The sequence below is a fragment of the Parasteatoda tepidariorum genome, chromosome 1 (assembly GCF_043381705.1).
Source record: "Parasteatoda tepidariorum isolate YZ-2023 chromosome 1, CAS_Ptep_4.0, whole genome shotgun sequence".
In the NCBI taxonomy this organism is placed as follows: Eukaryota; Metazoa; Arthropoda; class Arachnida; order Araneae; family Theridiidae; genus Parasteatoda; species Parasteatoda tepidariorum.
The window spans coordinates 20,942,086-20,966,658 of NC_092204.1; the positions used below are offsets into that span (position 1 = coordinate 20,942,086).

Genomic DNA, 24,573 nt, shown 5'->3' on the forward strand with positions numbered 1-24,573 from the left:
ACAGACATCTCCAGTTAATGCTATGAATAAAAAATACTAGAAAATTACTAACAATAATTTTTGTTCTCTTCAAATTTTTTTTTCATAGAAAATAAATTTGTTTAGAAGGCAGAAAGGAATAAATATTGCATGCATTACCATCTCCTTCAATAGAGAGGGGTTTTGTTTCCTCTTGAGAAGGAGGAGGAGAATCAGCCAATTTCAGATCAAATTTTCCTTCTTTTCCCATTCTGTAAGAATTGGTTGTGCCAGTATCCCATTGCACTCTGATCCAACCATCATCCCCCAGTTCTCCAATCACAGTGCCAATACCCGGGGGAGGTCCATCCTAATTGAATAAATGGAATTATTATTTAATGATTGAAAAATGAACAAAACATACATGTGTTTAAAAGGGACAGTTCAATTCAGAGCTGTATAGATGGAGGGAAAAAATGTACGACTTAGACTCAAGGTCTGAGACTATATTGACAAAGAGCTGGATTCTGATTAATATCCTATTATAATGTTCACTAAATCCTAGGCAAGTGTCAAATAATAATTTATAATAATCAATTTTCTAAGCTCATTCAAACCAATATAGGCTCATAAATGTGCAAATAAAATGAAATTAATTCTGCGATAAGTAACAATTTAAATAATTGTCATATTTATTTGAGTAAAATTTTTGTTTAAATAATTATGAATACCTGTCTCAACACCTAATCGATGAAAGACTTATTGATTTAGTAAATGTTGACATTAGGACCTTATTTTAACTGGAGTCAGGGTTCGGAAAATTGTTCCAAACTCCCTGCTCCAATTTCACAGTCTTGGTTCACATATTACATGAAATACATGGGAGGATAGAAGTGATGCTTGTTATTGTTAACAAAAAGGCTCACAATGTGATTAAAGAAGATTTTAAAATGCTTCAAAACAGGTATCTTTAAATTTAATTTATATTAAAAAATCATGAAAAATAGTTCACATTATCAGTTTAAGAATGTCATTACCATAGCAAATGATTAGATAAATTTTTCAAAATACCTATTCGCATTAAAACAAAAGTGGAAATCATCAGTCCTTTGTCTTTCAAAGTTGAAATAAATTTTCTGTGGCATTTATTGATGCACAGGCACAACCCAGCAGCGCTCAGGGGCCCCCAGGCACTAAGAGGGTCAATGAGAATCCAACTTTTTATAAATTGTGTTTTTAAAAAAAACTAAGACTTAAAATACACATCAGCTTATAAATTTTTTTAAAAATAAAGTGTGTATTTTGTTGTTCTTTCTACAAATAGTAATTGGTTACCATATAAACACAAATTAGGAATAGATTATCAGGAACACTTAAAAAGTTGCCTGAAGTCTAATTTTTTTGCATTTAATTTAATTTTTAGGTACTAAACTCTCGTTTCCTTTTCAATTTGCTCCAGTCATATCCCACTTTGATTGTCCTTGCTCATAAAAACATAGCTAATTTTAAAATATATGAAGAAACTGAAATCTAGTTTACATTAAAAGAAATCACAAGAGGATTTACATATTTGAGGTTTAACTACATTATTAAAGAAAAAAATGTGTTCAGTCTTCGTTTTTTTCTTATTTTGTAAATATACATAATTTGCTGAATTTGGCCTTTTTATAGTTAAGATAAATTATTATTGTTTTCATTACACTATGCAAATAAGATAACGACATTTGTGTTATTAAAAGAGTAAAGATAGATCACTTGATTATCCCACTGCCAGTCGTCTCCTTTAACAACTCGAGTTCCAACCTTCATGACAGCAGCTAATTCAGGTCCTCTTAAAGGAGCTTGAAGAGGATTTTTGTCATAGATTTCTTCCAGAATAATGAATTGTTTGATGCTTCCTTTTGTTTGTTCAGCACTCACTGTTGGACCTTAAAAAAGAAAGAAAAAAAAACAGACAAAATTATTAAGAATAATAAAATAGGCCGAAAGAACAGCAAAATTTTGTCAAACCCTTTCTACTTTTATTATAAAATACTAAATTTTGTAAGGGCATATTATTTCATTTTAGATACTAGCATATTATTACAAAATTAAATAATGACAATTTGAATTTTTTAGTCTAAAAAATTAAAAGAAAAGTAAATAATTAAATTTTTTCAGTTTAATTTCTAACTGTGAATTAAATAATAAAAATTACATAGAGTTATTTTCACTATCAAAATTAGAAATAGTGAGGGATTAAAAATTGTTTTTGAGAAAAATTAAGTACATATACTGCATTTAATTTATACTTAATATTATCATTTCAACCAATCTATCAAATTGCAAAAGTTATGTTATTTTTCATTTCAAAATTTTTCTGAAAAATACTTCATTGTTAAGAGATTAAAACAATTTTTTTACAATTTTATATTGTAACAACTTAAATTTTCTTTTTATATATATTGTAACTTGTTACAATACACAAAAACAATGCTTTATTCAAAAAAATACATATATTTTAAATTTTAAAAAATATAATAAAATTCTAATATTTACCTATGATACGAAGAAGAGTTTGAACAAGTGCAAATACACCAGAACTTGATATGAGTCCAACTTGTAAAGAAGAAAGATTTCCAAACAGGACAGAAATATAAATAGATATGAAANTTAAGAATTAAAAAATAAAAACTACATGGAGTTATTTTTACTATCAAAATTAGAAATTGTGAGGGATTAAAAACTGTTTTTGAGAAAAATTAAGTACATATACTGCATTTCATTTATACTTAATATTATCATTTCAACCAATTTATCATATGCAAAAGTAATGTTATTTTTCATTTCAAAATTTTTCTGAAAAATACTTCATTGTGAAGAGATTAAAACACTTTTTTACATTTTTATATTGTAACAACTTAATTTTTTTTTTTATATTCTAATTTGTAACAATATGCAGAAAAACAATGTTATATTCAGAAAAATACATATATTTTAAATTTAAAAAAAATATCGAATTCTAATACTTACCTATGATACGAAGAAGAGTTTGAACAAGTGCAAATACACCAGAACTTGATATGAGTCCAACTTGTAAAGAAGAAAGATTTCCAAACAGGACAGAAATATAAATAGATATGAAACGAATTAAAGGTGAAAGATTTGAGTCTATGCTTTTATCATTTATCTCTTTAATTTGGTTTAAAATTGAAGTTTGATGTTTTGCACCAGCTTTCTCTTGGTTCTTCTTTTCCTTCGATGACAATTGAGAATTTAGCATTTCCATTTGGAAAACACAAGATCGTAGACTGATTATGACCCACGACAAAAATTCACTTTGTTGGGATTGAAGAACAGCTTTATAATATGGAGATATACAGTTAAGGTTTTCCAAGCAATGAGGTATAGGGTGACTAGGAAGAAAATACATAGATAATTAAACAATAAAGTAGGAAGTGAACAAAAAGACTCATATAAAGATTTATTTAAAAGTAAAATTTAAAAAATTTTTTTTTGATTATTTGTAAGACATTTTATTAGAAAAAAAAGTTTGCAAACTCGGATAACTTCTTTATCATTTGTTTACCTGAATGTTATCAGAAAATATAAAGAAATGAGATCAATCGGTTCCTAACAAACTTAAGAATTCACAATATTTTTAAAGTTGTTGTCACATCTTTTTATTTACTTATCACTGAAATTTGCACTCACTTTTAAGTGTTTTCTTCTGATAAAAATAAATTATTTCCTGTTCCTTATAGTATTCCTTTTTATTTTACTAATATGTCAGGTAGTTAGTTTTTTATTCCTGGCTCATTTAACTTTTTTTAAAGTTATTTATTGCCTAAATTTCAAATGGTTTATTTACATTTATCTCAAGAAATCTACTTAATACGCAATATTTCATATATTTTTGGATCTATTAAAGTTTTTTTCCTTCTAAATTGGGTTAAATTGCTGAAATGATTAATTTCTGTAGTAGAAAAGTTTATGGGAGTTTGTTTAGAAAGTTTAAACTCTAAATCTTTTAATGTGATTTAATTTAAGCATAAACATAAAAAATAAAAAGTATCCCAAATATTTTTAAAATTTTGTATATACTCATATTATATACTCATGGTATATTTTCTTTTCTTTACATAGTTTGAAACCGAGATTCAAATTGTTCAAGATCCTTAGGTTTTGCTAGAAAATTTTTTTAATTTGAAATGCGAAAACCTAGAGTTGCAGTCACAAATAACATCTTTGAAAAAGAAAATGCATTCTTTTCTTACACTTCAACAAATAGCAGTCTTAGGAGAGAATCCTCATTCTGTAGCTAATTGATATAAATAAAAGTCAATTAAGTACTTAAAACTACGATTTGCTTTGGGAAATCATGGTTATGAGTATTTAAAAAACTCTGGTTATCCTACTCCAGCTTATAGCACTTTGAGCAGAAGGATTTGAGGCATACAAATTAATTTTGAAATCTTAAGCAGTAAACTGGCTTCAAGCCAAAGTTCGTGCAATGGACGATTTAAACAAATACTGCTGCATTATTACTCTAGACAAATACGCATGTCTAAACGTCAATTTGTCTATGTGCTGCAATGTTTAAAGTAAAATTATAGTGCATTACTAAACAATAACATGCGTCAACATAAAAAAATCAGATGATAGAAAGGGTAGCTCATAAAAATTGTTTTAGTTCATAATCAGCAAAAAGTTAATAAATAAATGTTATAGAGTATGATGTTTATTTAAAAAATTAAAAAAATCATAAAACTCTAGTTTCTATTTAATAATAGGTAAAAATCTTAATTCATCTTTCTTTTTCATTTTTTAAAAAAAAATTTAATTTAATTGAAAACACTCATTTCAAAATAAATCTTGATTTTGAAACTAAATTTATTACTTCTCATGAATGTAGAACTTACATTTAGAATACTGCATTATAAATTTAATTATTTTGATCACAAAAACACACTTAAAAAATATTTCGGACCAAAACATCTTTTTTTTTTATTTTAATTTTGTTACAAACAAAACAAATTTGGAAAGAAATTGGAAAAACCCAGCTCTAACAGAAACATAAAATTTAGAGCCAAATTTTCTTTGAAATCATTGTTAAAAAAGATTGAAGTAATGTGGCTACATGTGGCACATACACAATTTTTAATTTAAAACTTTCAACCAACAATAAATTTTGCAAAAGTATAAAAAAAAGTTCCCAAAAAACAATGTAGTACACAAATACACTTTTCTTTACTGATTATCCTAGTTGAGGATCGCATTGCTTGCAGCAATAAGTTGTTAAAGCTTGTAGCTTTTTTGCATGGGTAGAAATGCCTTTGTTTCAAAATGACGGACAAGTCGGCTCCTAAATGATGGACTCTTGTCGTCCTCCAAAATGACAAGGAGGACTGAAGTACCCTAAACCAAGGGCTCTAGGGCACTTCAGTCCTCTTTTACAAGATTATCAGCCCATTTGTTTTGATAATTTATATAGTAAACCCTCACATAATGACAGAAGGTGAATAAGAACTACCTCAACAATTTTATGTAATAGTACCTAAAATAGCTAAGTTGTTTTACACATCACAGAAAAACATGAATTATAATTTTTCCACAATTTTTCCAAGTGCAAGAAGCCCCAATTTCTTATCAGTTTTTAGCAGTAGAAAATTTCAATAATGTTCAAGATTGTCAAGTAGTTATCTGAAAACAAACTAGCAAATTTAATTAAAATAAATAAATTGTATTTTAATTAATATTTATTGAATGTGGGGTTTAATGGCCAAAAAAGGACATGTTGAATCATAGCAACAAAATGGCAAAAGGCAATGAAGTGAAAATTTTTCTATAAAGAATGATAATAAGGATTAAGATTTCTTAATTAAAATAAATTACTTATATAATACCACATGTTCTTATATACTTGAAGAGGATATCAGGATAATATCAGACTGATTCTCAAAATGTAGATGAACAAGTTCAAGTTTTATGTTATGTTGTGTATTCACACACCGTCAAGTTATTTCAATATTTCTTCTGCTTCATTTCAGAAAAACTATGCTACAAAAAAAACTGCCATTTCCAATCTTTTCATCGATTGTTGCATATTTATTGCTTCTGAATCCACTCCCAGATAAGATTCAAGATATCAACGTCCTACTAGCATTTTCATTAAATTTAAAATCAAGACAAGGAACACTACAAAATATACACACTGCTTCTAGATTTGTCAGACAATCGAGAGCTACAGCTAGCAATCTTAAATTTCTCTTTGCAAGTGAGGAAACACCTAATCCATACATGATGCAAAAGGAAATATGATCTAAAAGGCAGTTAGGTTTAAATTAACACAATTTAGCGTTTCTTTTTTAGATTACAATAAAACTCCATTAAGTAATCAAAATCAAACTTTTCTGTTTGATGCATTTAAGGGTTGTTTGCTGTAAGAGGTAAATTTACATCGGAATTATGAAAATTCTGTAGTTTTCAAATGTATTGCATTACTTGTTTTAAGAAGTCAATATGGATTTTAATGCATATACCTTTTGATTTTCTAATTGCTTTAATGCGTGTTAATGCCTTTTTTGTGCTTTTGCTAGTTTCCTCTTCTTGGACAAAAACTTTACTTCAGCTAAGCTACATAACACAGCTTAGCTAACTTATTTCTTCCCGAAATTATTGCAAGTAGAATTTCGTCATGATATTCTCATCAACCACATTTATCTCTAGAGTTACTTTTCAATCTTAAATCTGAATTTTGCTGCACTAATACAAAATTTATAACATTATGTAATAATAATAATTTTAGTTCAATTAACTAATAAGAAAAATTACAATTATGCTGACCTTTTTTCAAAACCAATAACATTGAGTTCCAACAATCCACTTAATAGAGAATACTTCATGGAAGCAGTTTGATTATCATCTTTCAATAAGAAAAATAATGACTTGAAACCTTCTTGACGAACTTTAGCTCTTTTAATCTAGAAAACGAAAATAAAATATATAAGAAAGAAATTGTAAGCATTAAAACACAAATAAAAATTCCATCTTTCAAACCTACTTATTCTCCTTTACATGCACATTAAAATTTTTACATATTTTGAATAGTTCCAATTGTATGCTGCCCAACTATAATTTTTTATTTATTTACAATGATTGAGTTGAATGTTATAATCTGGTGTTGTCTACCAACACTTCATTTTCTATGAAAAATATCATAAAGGAGACAAGATGCATAGACTATACAGAAAGATTCTTTTTTTTTTTTAATCAAGAGTTCCATTTTAGTCTTCAAAGATTTGAGATATCAAGAACATACTATGATATTTTTGAATTTTAAAATCAAGAAAACAAAAGACATAATAAAATATACACTATGCCTTTAGATTTGCTACAAAATGCCAGACATAGTCAAGATTTCATTTTTGAGAGAATTCTAAGTATCACACTAATGTGGCATAGTTAAAAAAATATATAGTTCTCAAAACAAAAAATTATTATTAAAATTAAAAAAACTATTGAATATTGCTCTCCCATTGCTTCTTATCAAAATTTTATTTCAGATGGAGTTCAAAGCATACCTAAAATAATTAATTAATAGCATAAAATTTATAATTAAAATAAAACATTAAGATAGAATCTCCCAACTTGTAACTCTAAATTGTAACTTTTTAATGGTAATATTTACAATTATTTTTCATAATTTAAATTATCAGAAAAATTTTAAAGAATTACAAAATATGCATAAATATATGCAGTAATTTGCATTTTCTGCCAAGACAAATTTATTAATTGCTCAAATTTTACCTAATTTAATCAAAGAAACTATGAAATAAATATTTTGCAATAATGCATATAATTTTATGACAATTGGATAGTCAAATTTTTTTAACAGTTGATAATTGAGGAAGCACTTATCAAGTATAACATTCCAAAGACTTCAAATTTGATATTGATTTAACATTTGATAAATAAAATAATTTAATTATGTTAAAAAGAGTTTAAAAAAAAGCTTTTATTATTTCTTTTAGAAATTTTTTTTAATCAAACATTCTAGTTTAAGAAGAAGGGTATAATTTCTTACCTGTGAATAAAGAGCAGACCTTAATTCTTTTAGATCAATAGTATTATCAAAAAGAAAATCAACTAGTTCATTTGCAAGTTTTTCAATTCGGTCCATATTGTTGGAACAAGAAAGTCCCTAAAATTTAAAAAAGAAAAAAAATGTAAAAAAAAAAAAAGAATTATGTTTCTATCCTTAGAAAACAATTTTCAGGACATCAGAATAAATTGAATTTAATCTTATGATTGAATTGTAAATTCCCTATTCTCTCCTCCTAAAATCGCTAAAATTGTTTACATGAGAAATAAACACATAAAAATGTGATGGAAAATAAAATTTCCAAACAGATAATTCTAGAATAGAAAGAATATTTAATAAATAAATAAATAAAAAATTATCTTTATAGAGCATTAAAATTCTTTTATGAATCTAAGCAAAAAGCAAGCTTATGAATGAAAATCATATGAATTTGTTTAAATGCATAATTGATTGAGCAATATTACATAATTCCTAATATTTCATTTCATTTGATGCTGAAATAATGCATGACTAAACAAAATTAATTAAATAATTTTGAATTAACAAAAACTATAACAAAGCAATATAATAATCAACACATTAATTAAGTGAAAAATTTAAATAATCATACAGATTCAAAGACAATTCCTTACATTTGAATTTCAAAAATAAAGATGAAGGATTCTTTTAATATAAAAATATTATCTCAAAAATTATTTATAGATTGAAGTTAATTTCGGAATAAAAGCATGATCCATAATAAAATTTTAAAAAAATAAAACAGCTGGAAGTTAATGTAGTAGAAAATTAAGTTAGAATAAAGTATAAATCTAATTATAATTTGTATAAGTATAATTTTGTAGCTCCAGCTACTATTTAACTATATTAGAATAATAATAACGTTATGAAATAATAAATATTGATATAAGAAACTGAAGACAAAATTCAAGACCTATTTGAAATTACAATAAAATAAGGAGTACAGATCATTTGATTTTAAGACAATATTGTAGTTTAATAAAAAGAAACTCACTTTAGAATGTAATTCATTGACCTGCTTGAATTTGCTTTCTAGTTTTTCTAAGAAATGATTAACACTGTCCGATGCTTCTTTGGTAACTGTAATAAAGAGATTAAAAAAAAAATTTATTTCCAAAATTTTTTTGTGTTAACTTACCAGAACACAAACTAAAGAAAGTTCACGAACTCACTTTTTGATCGCCTTCGATTCTTAATTAGGGAATGAACTATTTGTTTCCACTTTATCCCAACAGAATAATTTTTAAACTTAGAAACAGCAAGAACTTCATAACTCATTGCAGGTCGGATTTCACTAATTAAAAATCTGCATCTTCTATAAATGTCTATGCAAACCTCTTTATAGGATGCATTATTATCTTGACGCATCTAGAAAGAAAAGATGAAAATCAGTTATAATTACTATAAAAAATATAACGTTAAATTTTCAATTATTTGCAAGAATGTAAAATAATTTCAATTTTCAGCTACAGTATCTAAAAAACATCGATAAATTAATAAAATTAATAACAGTTTCTACTATTCAGAAATAAAATATTTAATTTTAATTTATTACAAAATTTAAATTAATTTGATTTTCCAGTTACATTATCTATAAAGCATTTGAAAAAAAATATTAAAATCATTACACATTACTGTCCATAAAATGCAATGTTTGATTTCAATTTAAGAATATAGATCAAAGAATATAGATCTTTTAATCATATAATATTTAATTTTAATTTGTTGCAGAAGTATAAATTAATTTGATTTTTCAGCTATAGTAACTATTAAGAATCTGTAAAGAAAATATTAAAATCAGTGACAACTACTTTTATCCATAAATGCAATATTAAAGTTCAATTTGTTGCAAGAATATAGATATTTTTAGCAATAGTAAATTGCAAATGACGGTACCAAATTCACCAAAAAATGTAAAGAATATAAAACTATAATTTACAACTTTCTAACTGGAACAAAAAAAAGTCTAATTTCATAAAAAAAAGAATTGTAAAAAAAACATGATAATGATGATGAAAACATGATAGTGAATGATAATTATGAAATTGATTGAATTTTGATCATGGATCTTTTAAACATATGTACTTAAATAAAAACAAATTAAAGATATGAGTAAAATTTTTAAAAAAATAATAATTTTACTGGAAAACAAGCTTCCTAATAGCATTAATTTTTTTTTCAATTTAACTAATTCAAAATGCATCAAAAATTGCTTTTCATAAAAAAGTTACTTTATTTTTTAAATTTTTTTAGTAAGAATAATGAATGTAATTCATGTAAAATAGCATTTTTTTTTAAATTGCATAATCTTGTTTCTCATTATTGGAAATAAATTTCCCTGACATTTAGCACAATAAGATGCAATAGTTTTACATCAATAAAGCTACTAATGTTTTACATAAAGATCAATAGAAATTAATAAACTTTTTCAAAATTTTTCAATATAATTGTAAAAATACTTATAAAAGAAACTAAAAATGAAATAAACATATTCAGAAACAAAAATTCAGCCCAATTTTAAGATAAAATTACTGCAATAATATAAATTAGTTTGATTTTTCAGGTACAGTAAATTGCAAATGGTCATACAGAAGAATATACAGAAGGACCATTAAGATAAAAGATTTTCAACTTTTTAACTAGGCTTTTTCTAAATCAGGATTAATCAGAATTTTTTTATTTACAGAAGAAAATAGAAAGGAAAATAAAAATTATGGAAACTTAATGCATACTTTAATTATTCTATATTTTAGCTGATAGCACTTCCTCAAAACAAGTTGTAGCTCAGGAGGTAAGTCAGTAGAGTCCTTTTCAGAAAGTGACAGACAGACATCGACAATATTCAAATGTTTCAACAATAATGCAGTAACAAGGCTAAATAAAAATAAGTTTTGCACTCATTAAAAAAAACAATCAGAAAAATATAAGACAAAAGAGAAACTATAACACTGTCAGATTTTAATGTCTGTATACTTCTTACATAATTTACATGCTCATTTACAATTACACATGTATTAAAATTTTTTAAATCATTAGATCAGATTTTTCTGTACTAATATTGATAAAATATAATTAATAAAATCCTGAAATCTTATAAGGAAAAAAAAATTTTTTTTCCTCATAAGATTTCAGGATTTTTCTTTCTTTTTTGAAAGATGTTTACTTTACCATCATTTTAGAAATAATCATTAGTGTATTACTTCATCGTTTTTTCTTCTTTTTTAGATTATTTCTAAATATTTTTTTATTTTTAGTTGGGTTTAACAATAAAAAAAACGGCTTTTTGTAGCGATTCAGAAAACCGGAAAAATCAGTTATCCGGAATAGCGATGGTCCCCTACTGTACTTCTTTAAAAAATAGCAAAAATTTCGTTAGCTTTTATTGAATTGAAGAGAAAGAAAACAAAATAGAACAATTACGTACCGAGATATTTCCTCCAGTGGGTGATCAATAGGGAAATTTTGATGGAAATGGTAACACTTTTCTTTATAAAATTCCTGGGATAAATAGAAGAATTTTTTAACATGGGGATCACTTAGCCTGCTTTCCTCGATATTTCGAAGAAACTGCATTTGGCGATCAAAAGACGAAACTAAATCATTAGGTTTTTCTTTCACATTAGTTTCTTTAGAACTTGACTCTAAAAAATAAAAAGCATAAGGTAAAAAGTACAAGATAGAATAAATTCAGTTTGTTTATTTTTTCACCAAAATCATAATTAAGAAACTTACAATATATAAACACTTTAAAGTATTTCTCTTTGCAATAAGATATTAGTTTATAATTTAAGAATAATAAGGTATCTACTAGATTAGATATCCATCAGCATGGAAAGGTCACAATAAAAAACTGTCAACGTTCAAACATATTTCGGTTTGTCTCTAAGGAAACAAGTTATTCCCATTTATGGCAGTAGTGATGGGTAGCACAAACGGTAATTGGTGCTGAAACAAAACTGTTACAGATTGAAGATTACAAAATGAAGTAATATTTTTACTGCAAGTCTCCTCTATAACTATTTTTACCTACTTTCTATGGTCCTGTTTCATTATATCAGTGATTAGGGCGATGTTACAAAATTGGAATTTTGATGTAGCTTCACTCTAACATCACGATTTTTCGATATAATGTGATGTTCGGTTACATTCATGTTTAACATTTGTTATCGCTTAATTTCGAATTCATGCACTTTTTGATCAGTTATCAACAATAAATTGTACTTTTGTTTTGAAAATAACACATTGAAAATAAAAAAAGGCTGAACAACTTGAACAGGAGGAGAGGGTACAGCAGAAATTAACTTCCGACAGCCTATCTCATTACATAAGTAATAAAAAATATAATATCAAAATTAAAATGCACATTGAGCCAGCACTTATAAAAATATTGATAAGCAGAAAAATAAAAAATTTGCTGATGGATTGAGAAAGATTGAAAATTTAGAAACAGCTAACGCCAAAAGGCACTTAACTTCTGAGTCACCCTCCATCTTAAATTTAGTTCATTACTATCAATTTTCTTTTATTAAAAGAATGCATTACAAAGTAAAACGGATTGTTAAATAAAAATAAAATAATAAATAAACATTACATTTCTAATATTTTCTAGCAATTATTATTATTTCTCAAAAATTGAAGATGTACACCGAAGAGCCATTACATTATGACCACCCTGATAATAACATGTAGGACCACCTTTAGCCCTAAAACATGGCATTGATTCCACAAGGTGCTGATAGGTAGTCTGAGGTATCTGGTACCAAGCGCTCACCAACTGGTCCTGCAATTCCCTCACATTGCGAGGGGGTAGCGTGGCAGCACGAATTTGGTTTTCCAAGTAGGACCCCAAATACTCTATTAAATTAAGGTCAGGTGAATTTGGGGGTCAAGACATGACTTGAAAGTCACTGGAATGTTCCTCGAACCAATCCATGACGATTCGACCCATATGACATGAAGCATTATCCTGTTGCAAAACACCGTCCCCCGCAGGCAAAACTGTAGCCATGAATGGGTGAACCTGGTCTGCAACTATGCTCAAGTAGCTTACAGGCGTCAGGGATTGTTTCATGAGGAATATGGGTCCTAATGTGCCCCATGAAAACATTGTTCCTGGACGAGAAACCATGAAAACCTGTGCGAGCCCATTGTTATAGATGAAGGGTGGTCATAACGTAATGGCTGTTCGGTGTAGATGTCTTTGCATTAATAGCAGTGAAAATCGATAAATGGCTGGATTGATTGTAAAAAAAAGCAACATCAAAGGATTTGCACAATTAAAAGAAGGCGCATTTCCTTAACTAAGAGATTCAACAACACTTTGATTCTCCATCACATCAGAATTTATCATGTCAGCAAAAACATGAGTTACCATAGCAGAAACACGGGGAAAGACAGCGACCTTTGCCACAGCCATCACTGTTCATCTATGATCGGAGAAAAATACTCTTCACGCTAGCTAGGGGTCATTAATGTCATGATCGGGAGAAATGCTGTTCATGAAACCATCTATGTACAATTGGGTTCACTATTCTCCTCATCCCGCATATAGACATCGATGTCAACAATGCATAGAAATTTCTGATGCCTCGAAAAATTGCGGATACAAACATCGTATCAACGATGATTGCATAAAATCAGTATTTTCCCATGCATCGCCCAGTCCTATCGGTTATTTTGCACCAATGGAAAAATTTGCCCTCCATCCTACTTGCCATAAAATGGAAAAACCTGTTATCGTAGAAACCGATATTATTTGTCTGGTGGCAGGGGTTTTCCTTCTGATGGTAAGTCAATATTAGGATACATTGTTTACTTAACAACATATCACTTCACTGATAATTCAAGACTTCACTGTACTAGACTTCACTTTACCAAAGCTAGGCAACAGAATTTTCTTTGATAAAATCTGGCTGAATGATGGATATTGATCCCTTATTTTCTAGAGATAAATCTTGCAATATATATTTATGGTAATGATGTACAAGATATTGATAGACTAGGTTTTCTTAATTATGGAAAAGTTATGGAAAATTTTTTAAAAATTATATAATCACAGTTGAAATTAGCTGGACCATATTGCAAAATTGAAAATTAGTCTATGAGGGTAATGTAAGCTATCATCCTATTAATGTTATATAAACTACACGCTGCAATTCAGAATAATAGTTAAAATAACATGTTTTAATTAAATAATTATCTTTCGTTTCAGATGCAATGAAATAAAAAAATGAAAAACAAGTGGAATTTTAGTTTTAATTTGAAGAAAAAAAATGAAACTGAGCCGGTGAATGCTGTATATGTAATTTTACCTGAATGGTGAAAGAAATATAACGAAGCAACTATTTTAAGAACATTATAATGCATACCTATTGGTTTAATAGTAGGTAAATTACAGTCTTTGTTTAAATCTTGCCCAGTTAAGAGGCCACCTTGCATCAAAGTTGAGGTCATCCATTTCCAGTATTTTTTCTCACATTGTTTAATATCGCAGCTGATGATCGAATTTCTCACACCAAGTCCAAGGAGATAGCTCAGATTCCTTTCAACATCAACCAACCTTCCAGAGAAGTTCCAGCATCCCATTTTTTGGAAAGTTTTAGAATTATACTGAAAATATTAAAAGAGGAATTAAAAATATGCATGAATAGACAAAAACATAAAAGATCTTTTTATTTACAGTTCCTGTAAAATAAATACATTTACAGCACTACAAAATGAATAACCATCACGAAAGAACAAATTGGTGGCTAAAATAATGAGATAAAAAAGTCTAATGGGAATAAAAAATGATGGAAAACCAATTTACTGAGAAAATTCTACACATTATGAGCATTAATATTAAAAAAAAGTGTACAAAGAAGGTGCAATAAAAAATTAATAAGAATTGAATTTCATACATCACAGTATTTTCCAATACATTTTCCCTCTAAGAGCAATTTTTGTGAATCAGTTAGATCAGCTTTCTTAATAACCTCAGTAATATCAATACCTAAGAGAGAATAAATATATTTATTAAAGAAACACATTAAAGCATTATTCTATTTAAATGGCATTTTATACAAATCCCATAACTTATTACAGATATTTTTCACAAAGCATGTGTTAGTAATGCATAAAATTTGATAAACTTATTTCTTTTTGTATTAAGTTTTATATTTATTTATATGATAAATAAATGTATAACTTATATCATTTATGTTGAACTGTTTTTTAAAAACAATTGTAAATATCACATTTCAATGTTTAAAATAAGAGTTAAAGACTTACTTAAACAAAAACAAACAAAAAAAATACATAATAACAAACAAAAACATCATTATATAAAACTAATAAAATATAAACAAACTTGACTGCAGAACTTAAATTGAATTTTGCGATAAAATTTACAAAATTTTTAATTAAAATAATTGAAGTAAAGACAATCTTTACATTCATGCTTTGAAAAAAAAAAGAGAGAGATACATCTTAGAAAATTCTGTAAAATATTTGTCGATAAAGATGTGACTGGTTACAATATTTCATTTAAAAAAATAACAGAAACAAATGAGAAGAAAGGACAAAAACTGGTATTTTAAATTGGTAAATTCTTTTTATCCCAAAAAAAAGAAAGAGGGGAAAAAAACAAGAAAACTTTGATTTTTTTTTCACTTTAAATCTAATTGTATAAGATACTTTATAGGATACTTTTTACATAAAGTACGCCAAAAAAAAACGGATCACCTTGAATAACTTTTGATCTGATGATTGGATCATGATGTCCTAGGACTCAAATTTAATGGTTGGAGGAGGGGACCATGAATATACTAATTAATAAGTGGAGACGAAATTTTAAGCTACAAAAACAGACACAAAAACCAATCTGGGAAATATGGTCCCCATAGTTTGGTCTGGTGAGCGGTCCAAAGTTTGGATCTTTTAATGCTAATTTTACTTTTCGCTCATTTAGCCATATCTCAAGAACTTTTAAAGCAAATTGAAAAATTTTTGCACACAAATATAAAATTCGTTTTCCCAAAGATTATTCTACACAAAAAATAAATTTCAGTTAATATTTTTTACTATTTTATTTAATGATAGACGAAAAAAATTTGAATTGTAAGGTATACAATTTTTTACACCATTTTAAAGTATCTAGTTTTACATGGCAAAATACAAAACTTGACAGAAATCGGTTGTATAGTTTCTGAGACATCAAATTTTAAATATATGACTTTTTTAAAATCCCATTTCTCAGGAACTATTCAACCGATTTCGCTCAAATTTCGTATTTTGCCATGCAAAATTAGATAATTTAAAATGATGTAAAAATCTGTACACCTTAAAATTCAAAATTTTTTTGGTTATTATTAAATAAAACAATAAAAAATAATAAATATTTACTGAAATGTATTTTTTGCATGGAATTATGTTTGGCAAAGCAAATTTTATAATTGTGTGCAAAAATTCTTCAATTTGCTTCAAAATTCTCGAGATGTGGCGAATTACAAAAAAGCAAAATTAACATTAAGTAATCCAAACTTTGTACCACTCTCCTGACCAAACTATGGGAACCATATTTCCCAGATTTCGGTTACCAATATATTTTGGGTGTCCGAAAGTCGAATCAGCCAATCAAAAAAAGATATGTTTATTCAGAGAAAGTACATTTTTGTGTCTGATTTCGTAACTTAAATTATCGTCTGCATTATTAATTAGCATATTCAAGCCCAACCTCTTGAGTCATTTAGATTGAGTACTAGAACATGAAGATCCAATCATTAGCTCAAAAGTTATTCAGAGTGGTCTGTTTTTTTCTTTGATCCACTGAACATTGCACTTCAAAAGCACTCAGGTATCTTATGGTGGACTCTAAATTGATAACAGTTAAAAAAAATTAGTATGAAAAACAGTGAAAACTAAATTTTATTAAAAACTAAAACAAAATATAACATAAAAATTAACATTATAGTAAAACACATCCAATATACTACCTGAGAAATCCTTAAAATTGATGTTAGAATTAGGTAAGGAAAATTGTTGAAGGTCATAAACTTTTCCTTCTAAAACCCTCCAAAATCCACCACTTTTGTTGTGATTGTCAAGATCAGATTTAAAAATTAAGTCTTGTTCACCATTTGTTTCTTTTGTTTGTTGATATAGATATGTAGCTAAAAAGAGGTAAAAAAAATCTAAATAAATTTAACAATACTTATATGCAATGAATGAGTACAAACTTCAATTTTTTTTTTTTTTTTTTTTTTTTTTTTTTTTTTTTTTNTTTTTTTTTTTTTTTTTTTTTTTTTTTTTTGCCTACACATTTGAAAATTAATAATGTAAAAAAAAAGTTTTCAACGTTTTTTAAAAAATTGCACTGAATTGTAACTGCAAATACAATAAGCATAAGACGACATAGGAAAAAAAAAAGATTTTCAAATTTCTAAGCTGTAGATATAGTTATTTTGAATTAGTCAAAGAGGATTAATCTCTTATGTTTCAATTTCTGAATCATTCTTTCAAGGAACATTTTCAAAACTGACATGAACTCAAATCATTGCTTTGAAATTTATTGAACATAGCAGTGTTTTCACTACAGCGCGAGAACGCAAGAATCTCGCATATTTTTTTCTTTTCTCGCATTAAAAAATGATTACCGCGAGAAATTCGCGCATTCTATAAATCAATTTCAAAATTCGCGAATTTCTCGCATTTTGGAAAAAGCTTCGAATTACGTCATTTAGAATAAAATCCGTTTCACTTTTCTTCCTGGATCTTCATTATTTTCAACTCTTGCCCCGTTATCTAGCTTCCCTATTTACCAGTAGGTATTGTTCAGAACCTTTTCGAACAACAGAACACAACCCCTCCGAACCTCGGAACCCCTTTTAGAACACATTACTCTGCAACCACGTGTTTACTGTAGGTATGGTTTTTCATGTAAGACGTTCAAACTTTTTTATGCACTTATGTAAGATGGACAAATACCTTGTAAAGGCAAAATCTTCTAAAAAATATTCAATGCTTTAAAAAATAGAAGACGTTAAAAATGTATTATAATAAAAGTAATTTTTTTTCCAAGTCTATTTGTATTTTTTCAGTTTTTAGAAATCTCACTTAACTTTCTGAAATCTTACCCTGTTTTTGAGAAAGGGTGAGAAATTCTCACCCATTTTTTTTTTCTATGATGAAAACACTGATATGAACATGTGGTACTCTTCTAAATCTACAATGTTCAGTTGCAAGAAACTAATAAATTATTTTATATTAAGTAAAACTTCAAAATAAAGTCAATTAGATTAGAATAGTTTTATTTCATAGTAATTTCTCCGTTTTACAGTTCAGTTTTTTTACTATTAATTAACTCACTTTTCTAAACAAGCTAATAATAATTTTAATTTGAAACTTACATTAAAATATAATGAAAATTTATCTGGTGAATGTAAAATTTTATTAAATTGATATATTTTTGTATCAATTTAACATTGCAATTGTTATATTTTGTTACTTTTTTTCATTGAGTTCATTATTATTTCCTTAGACGCTGTGATATCAAGATTCGACAGTAAAGTATTTAATTTTAAAAAAAAATGAATTTTGTTTCCAGCAATTAAATAAATTATTATATACCAATCTCTAGACCAAAACTGACAAAAAATTTTGCTGAATCGAGTAATATCGCTTCACAGTTTCAAAATTACCATCATATAGTTCCCTCATACAATATGAAAAACATTCTCTATTATTATACCTTTCCTTAAAAAGTTTTAATAATTATAACAATTTTTTTAATAATTGAATTTTAATACTCAAAAGGCAATTTGAAAAAGCACTGGTTTTTAATTTGTAGTCAGAAAGCAGCCTTAGTCTCATGGAAGAGCACTCTTAAAAGTGCGCAGATAAAGGCACATTATAAAATGGACATAATTTTCAATACAGTACAGAACCCATTATCCGGAAATCAGAAAACCGGAAAACCAAAAAACCGAAACGAAATTCAATAATTTTCTCGCCATTTTTTTAAAAAAAAAATTTTTTTTTCCTCATAAGATTTTACGATTTTTCTTTCTTTTTTTATAGATGTTTACCTTACCATCATTTTGGAAATAATCGTTAGTGTATTACTTCATCGTTTTTTTTTATTTTTATGATTATTTCTAAATTTTTTTTTTTTTTTTTAGTTGGGTTTAACTATAAAAAAACGGCTTTTTGTAGCGATTCAGAAAACCGGAAAAATCAGTTATCCGGAATAGCGATGGTCCCGACCGTTCCGGATAATCGGTTCCCTACTGTATTAATAGAAATAATAATGAGCTTTAAGCAACTTACCAAACGTTTTCCCCATCAATAAATCAGCCACATTTTCTTTGTCTAATCCAGGAGCTAAACGGTTAAACTTCCCTAAATTACTATGCAATTGTGTAAGAATCGGCAGCAATAATGATTTCTGAATTAAATTTGGGTGTAGCAATTCCAGTTGAATTAAACAAATCAGCAACTCATGTAAAAGAACTCCTAAAAATGCATATACATTTTATAATATTATTGAAAATCAGACAAATGTATAAATGGATAATGCATAATGAAAATATTATTTAATATGGAAAATTAAAGACGATATCAATTTCAATAAAAATATTTTAACATTATTATCACTCAAGGGGCAAAATCATATTATAGTATTACTCTTCTGCAACTAGCTGTATGGTTTTAGGAAAACTTCTGATTGGTACAACAATGCGTTTTAATTTTGAATATAAAATTTTAAAAATAAATAAATAAACATAACTATAGAAGTACTAGAAGGTATTTAAGAATTCACAAGAAGGAGCATTAAGCAACTCTAAACCTAACAGTAACGTGCCACAATATTTTCCCCAGTGAGTGAGCATTATGGAAAATTCGTACTAAGAAGTTTTAATGGATTCACATAAGAGAGCATTATTAAAAAAAAACTACATTAAACATGAAGAAAACAAACTGAAAGAAGGCAGTTATGTACCCAGATATTTCCTCATGTGGGTGCCCAGTAAGGAAATTTTGATGAAACTGGTAAGGCATTACACAACACCAAATACTAACTTAACCATCTATTTCATTAAAGTGTCAACACAAGCTTTATTTTTTTGTATGTCTAATTTTGTAATAAGATGCAGACAACTTATCCAATAAATAAATGGCATATTTATGCTGTAGTATTAAAAAAGCAAAATAACAATATATAAGAGCACATTACCCAACATATATGAACAAAAATAATGTAGTTATCTGTTTTTATATGTAATTGTTCAACTATATTAAATGCAAACAACAAATTTTTTGAGCTTCAAGATATGTTGACTTGCTTGCATTGAAATATCCTAACAGGAAACTTTAATTTTCTATGTCCATTTCTTTCTTTTTTTTAAAAAAAGTATCTAAAGGCTTCAAATTGATATGTGAGTCCTATGGGGGTCCATTGGTTCTAATATCTGAGTACAAGCTTAATAAGTTTAACAAAATAAGTAATTTTGACACCTAAGATCAAAAAATGAATCCTTTGCAGATGCAGAAGGGGAGACGTCAATAAATTTGCGACAAATGCAGGAAGAATTTGAAGAAATGTATGGAGTCTTTAAAAAACAATTTAGTTACCCCTTAAAGTTATGAGAATAGTTTAAGAGCAAAGAAAACTTATTACCAAGTCAATTAAAACCAAGAGATTTGAAAAGGAGATTAGAAGTACTAACATATTATAACCTGCCCCACATGTTGCATTTTCCAGGCATTGCTTCGTTCAATTACCACTCAATTAGATCTAAGATTCATAAGCTATATGAGCAGAACTTTGGCTTTTAGGCTAAATAGACAAACTGAGTCAATAATAAAATCACCTTAAAAGACTAACGGATTTACAACATGGAATNTAAGTACTTTTTACAAACGCTACACACCCTGTATATGAGCAGAACTTTGGCTTTTAGGCTAAATAGACAAACTGAGTCAATAATAAAATCACCTTAAAAGACTAACAGATTTACAACATGGAATTTATATGAGACCAGAAAAATCTGGGAAAACCAATGAATTTGCTATTAATTTATCAGTTAAGATTTTTGATAATGAATGTACCTTTCTTTTGGCACAATAAAGAGTCCATTTTCAGAAAAATCATTTCAAACTTATTCACAATACAACATAATACAAATATTTCTTAAACTTCCTATGTGTTTGTTTACTTAATATACAAGTTTAATAAAACATTTTATTCAATAAATGCATAAGCTAACTATTGTGCAATTTATAGTTCTATTTTAAGGTTATGACTATGAAAATAAACATATTGGAGCAGTAAAACTGCTTAGTTAAAACAATCCCTTATAAAAATTGAGCTAAAAAATAAGTTTTTTGTGCAAGATAATTTTAACATTTTAATGTTCTTTTTAAATATAAAAACCAAAAAAAATTTTTTTTTCAACTTAATAAAAAATTGAAAAATACACAATAAAATCCATTAAAATAAAATAAAATAAATAAAACAATAAATAAATAACGCAATAAATAACTAAAATAAAAAATAAATAAATAAATAAAGGATAGATTAAAATTTGAATAATGAAAACTTACATGAAAAAAATAAGCAGTAAGAATAAAGAAATCTAAAATTAAGACAAAAACTTATAAAATTTCAAAAAGCAATTCCATAATAATGAAATATTAAAAAGAAATACAAAAATTATCATTTAAAAATTAATACTTTTTTTTTACACAAACCTGAGATATCGCTCTCTAAAATAGTAGAGACATTTATGAAGCGATGAAGATCATAACCAGCTACGGAATGAGCCAATACAATTGTCTTATTCACAATAGAAATTAGTGAACTAACATATTTCTTGATGAGGGAAGTCAAAGCTAAGAACTGCGCATTACAAATTCTGGATTCTTCCTCTAAAAAATGAAAATAAAAAACATATAATCTGAAAGTTAGTAAAAAGGAAAAACAAAATAAATTGGAAGATTTAAATTCAAAAGAGGTTCAACTTGGTGAAATAAATGTAGCAGAGTTTAAGAAAAAAACAAAAAATGTCTGATCAAGGTCAGTTAACAAAATTTTTCCTCTTCATGTATCAAGTTTTAAACATAATCTTACTTTTTTAACAACTACAACTGTTATAATATAATGACTATTTAAAGAACGTTTATATTAATGTCTTTGTGTTCATAATAAAATACCGCTGTTACACATTTAAAGTTATAACACTTGGCATAACTCCAGAACACTGCAGTTCTGAGCAGAATTAGATAGAATTTTCTTAATAACAGATATCTTTCCTATTGGGAAATCGGAATTTTGCTATAGAAAAGCTATTTGCCTTAAATTCAAAACAAGTCCGAAGCAAAATTCAAATGGGTAAAATAAAAGCTCCATCTGGAATAATTTAATAAATTCCATTTTTCAAATACACTTTTTTAGCAGTTAATATCATATCTTTTTAATAAGATAAGTTTATGTCTTCGGCATTTTGCAGTTGAGCAAATTTTAAAGATTCTACCCAATGCAATTTTCCCTTCTCTAATAATGAAAAATAGGTTTGCAATGAAACTTTCCACATGCAAGACTGATACCCACTCTCAAACTACTACAGAACTTCCATAGTTTCAGAAACGATATTAATAGTTTTTATTACATTTCAGTAATAAATTGACATTTAATAATGTGTAATTATTGATATTTGATTCCTCACTGAGTAATAATCACTATTTAAAAATAAAATAAAAAGTTGAACAAACAAACGATCTAGTTCTTCAATACTGACACAAGTTTCGTAAAATTCTATTTCTTTTTAAGATTTCTGTCAAAGTTCACTACCATTTAAATAAAAATTATTTCACAAAAACTTCGAATGTTGGAAGGCATGCTGATGCATAAGTAAAAAAAAATGCTTGAAAATTGTTAACATTGAACAAAGCGATAAAAAAATATTATGGAAATAAATTTTTCACACTGACTGATTCATTGTTAGAAGCTACATCTGCTACATTTTAGATTTTCAAATTCATGACTAATTCCAAGAATTTTTCACGACTTAATGAAGTTACTATTTTCTCCGACAAAAACACAACAATAAATTTAAAAAAACATTATAATAATATCCATTGAAATGATAGGTATAACCAAAAACTGTCATACTCTGTATCTTCATATTTATAGATTTTAAATTTAAAAAACAGAGAAAGAGTTGAAGCAATAAAATAGCTGAAAAAATGCAAAAGCAAGTATTTTTTATCCTTTTTTTCTGCAGAATTACATTCTTAAGACACTTTTCTTGTTCACTGGAAAGGAAAGAAATACTCCTGATTTTTCTGTTCACATTTGGGAATACTTTTCGAATATGACTGTGAGTGGGAATTTTGTTACAAATTCAGATATTCGGAACACCATGAAATTGGGGGGAGGGGGGTAAATTCCATTTTAATAATTTGATTTTTCGGCGACCTAAATCCATGACTTTTCATGATTTTTTTTAAAAAAAATAGTTAAAATCATGACAAATTTTGTTCGATTCCAAAATCTATGACTTATCATGATTTTTCATGACTTTCTAGGTGCGCAGATACTCTGTACATAAAGTTAGAAAAAAATGATTTTTTTTTAAAGAAAGAACTGAAATTTTCAAAATGATTTTTGTTATTCTTATAGAGCAAATAGAAATTAAAAATATATACAAATAAAGCAAAATAAATAGATACATGAAGACTATAATATACAATAGAGTAAAATAAATTCTAGCTTTTTTTAAAGGGCTATCATGTGTATGCAAAGTAATTAAAACAAAAATATTCCTTTCATTATTGATACGTAATTAAACTTTTGAGATGAAATAATATTTTTAATATTCAATTACTATTCTGAATTTATAAGAATATATAGAAATCATTCTATACCTTTTTCAGGTTTAATATCACAAAAAAACTCTGATAAGACATAGAATTGAAAGACTAAAAGTCTTTGAAACTTTAAAAGCAGTTGTATGGATGATGAACTGCCAGATAAACTCTCAGCCCATTTAGAACAGCTTTCTTCTAATTTCTTTTCAGTATGAAATGAAATATTTCTGGAAAAAAATAACCATATGTCACAATCATTCAAAAAATTAACAACTAAACTTCAAAAATTAATAAAATAAATAATAAGATATTTGTTTAACAGTTCAGAAAACTAATTGTTAAATTTGCATGATCTCCAAAAATCTTCAATTTCAATACAAATTTTGTTAATATAGTATTTCTATTATATAAAAAAAATTAACGTTTGCGTAGATATTATCTCATACTTGTATGAAATTGTTCAAGGATAAAACAGACATCATAACAAATAAATATAAAAATAGTTTCTGATTGATTGTTTCCAGTTGAAGAAATCAAAGCTAGAAAAACACTTTCTAACAGTAATTTTTTTTGTCAAAAATAAAAATTTATGAAGTAAACATGATTATAAATACATGAAGTGTACTTTAATGAGAAAACACTTATTTTTAAATTCTAATATAAAATTC

The 24,573-nt window shown here is 26.8% G+C and overlaps 1 protein-coding gene across 1 annotated transcript in view; it reads right to left on the reverse strand.

The window, feature by feature from the left end:
• Positions 1–24,573, reverse strand: part of LOC107445810 (E3 ubiquitin-protein ligase HERC2) — a 129,383-nt gene that overhangs the window by 71,784 nt on the left and 33,026 nt on the right. Inside the window, exons 21-35 of the mRNA XM_071178954.1 lie at positions 23,963–24,132; positions 21,788–21,964; positions 19,364–19,549; positions 17,032–17,208; positions 14,959–15,050; positions 14,428–14,668; positions 11,484–11,700; positions 10,792–10,933; positions 9,232–9,427; positions 9,054–9,139; positions 8,024–8,140; positions 6,784–6,920; positions 2,971–3,353; positions 1,714–1,886; positions 139–328 (exon numbers count right to left, since the gene is read on the reverse strand). Coding sequence (XP_071035055.1) covers positions 139–328; positions 1,714–1,886; positions 2,971–3,353; positions 6,784–6,920; positions 8,024–8,140; positions 9,054–9,139; positions 9,232–9,427; positions 10,792–10,933; positions 11,484–11,700; positions 14,428–14,668; positions 14,959–15,050; positions 17,032–17,208; positions 19,364–19,549; positions 21,788–21,964; positions 23,963–24,132 — 2,684 coding nt within the window. The remainder of the gene's footprint in view (positions 1–138; positions 329–1,713; positions 1,887–2,970; positions 3,354–6,783; positions 6,921–8,023; positions 8,141–9,053; positions 9,140–9,231; positions 9,428–10,791; positions 10,934–11,483; positions 11,701–14,427; positions 14,669–14,958; positions 15,051–17,031; positions 17,209–19,363; positions 19,550–21,787; positions 21,965–23,962; positions 24,133–24,573) is intronic.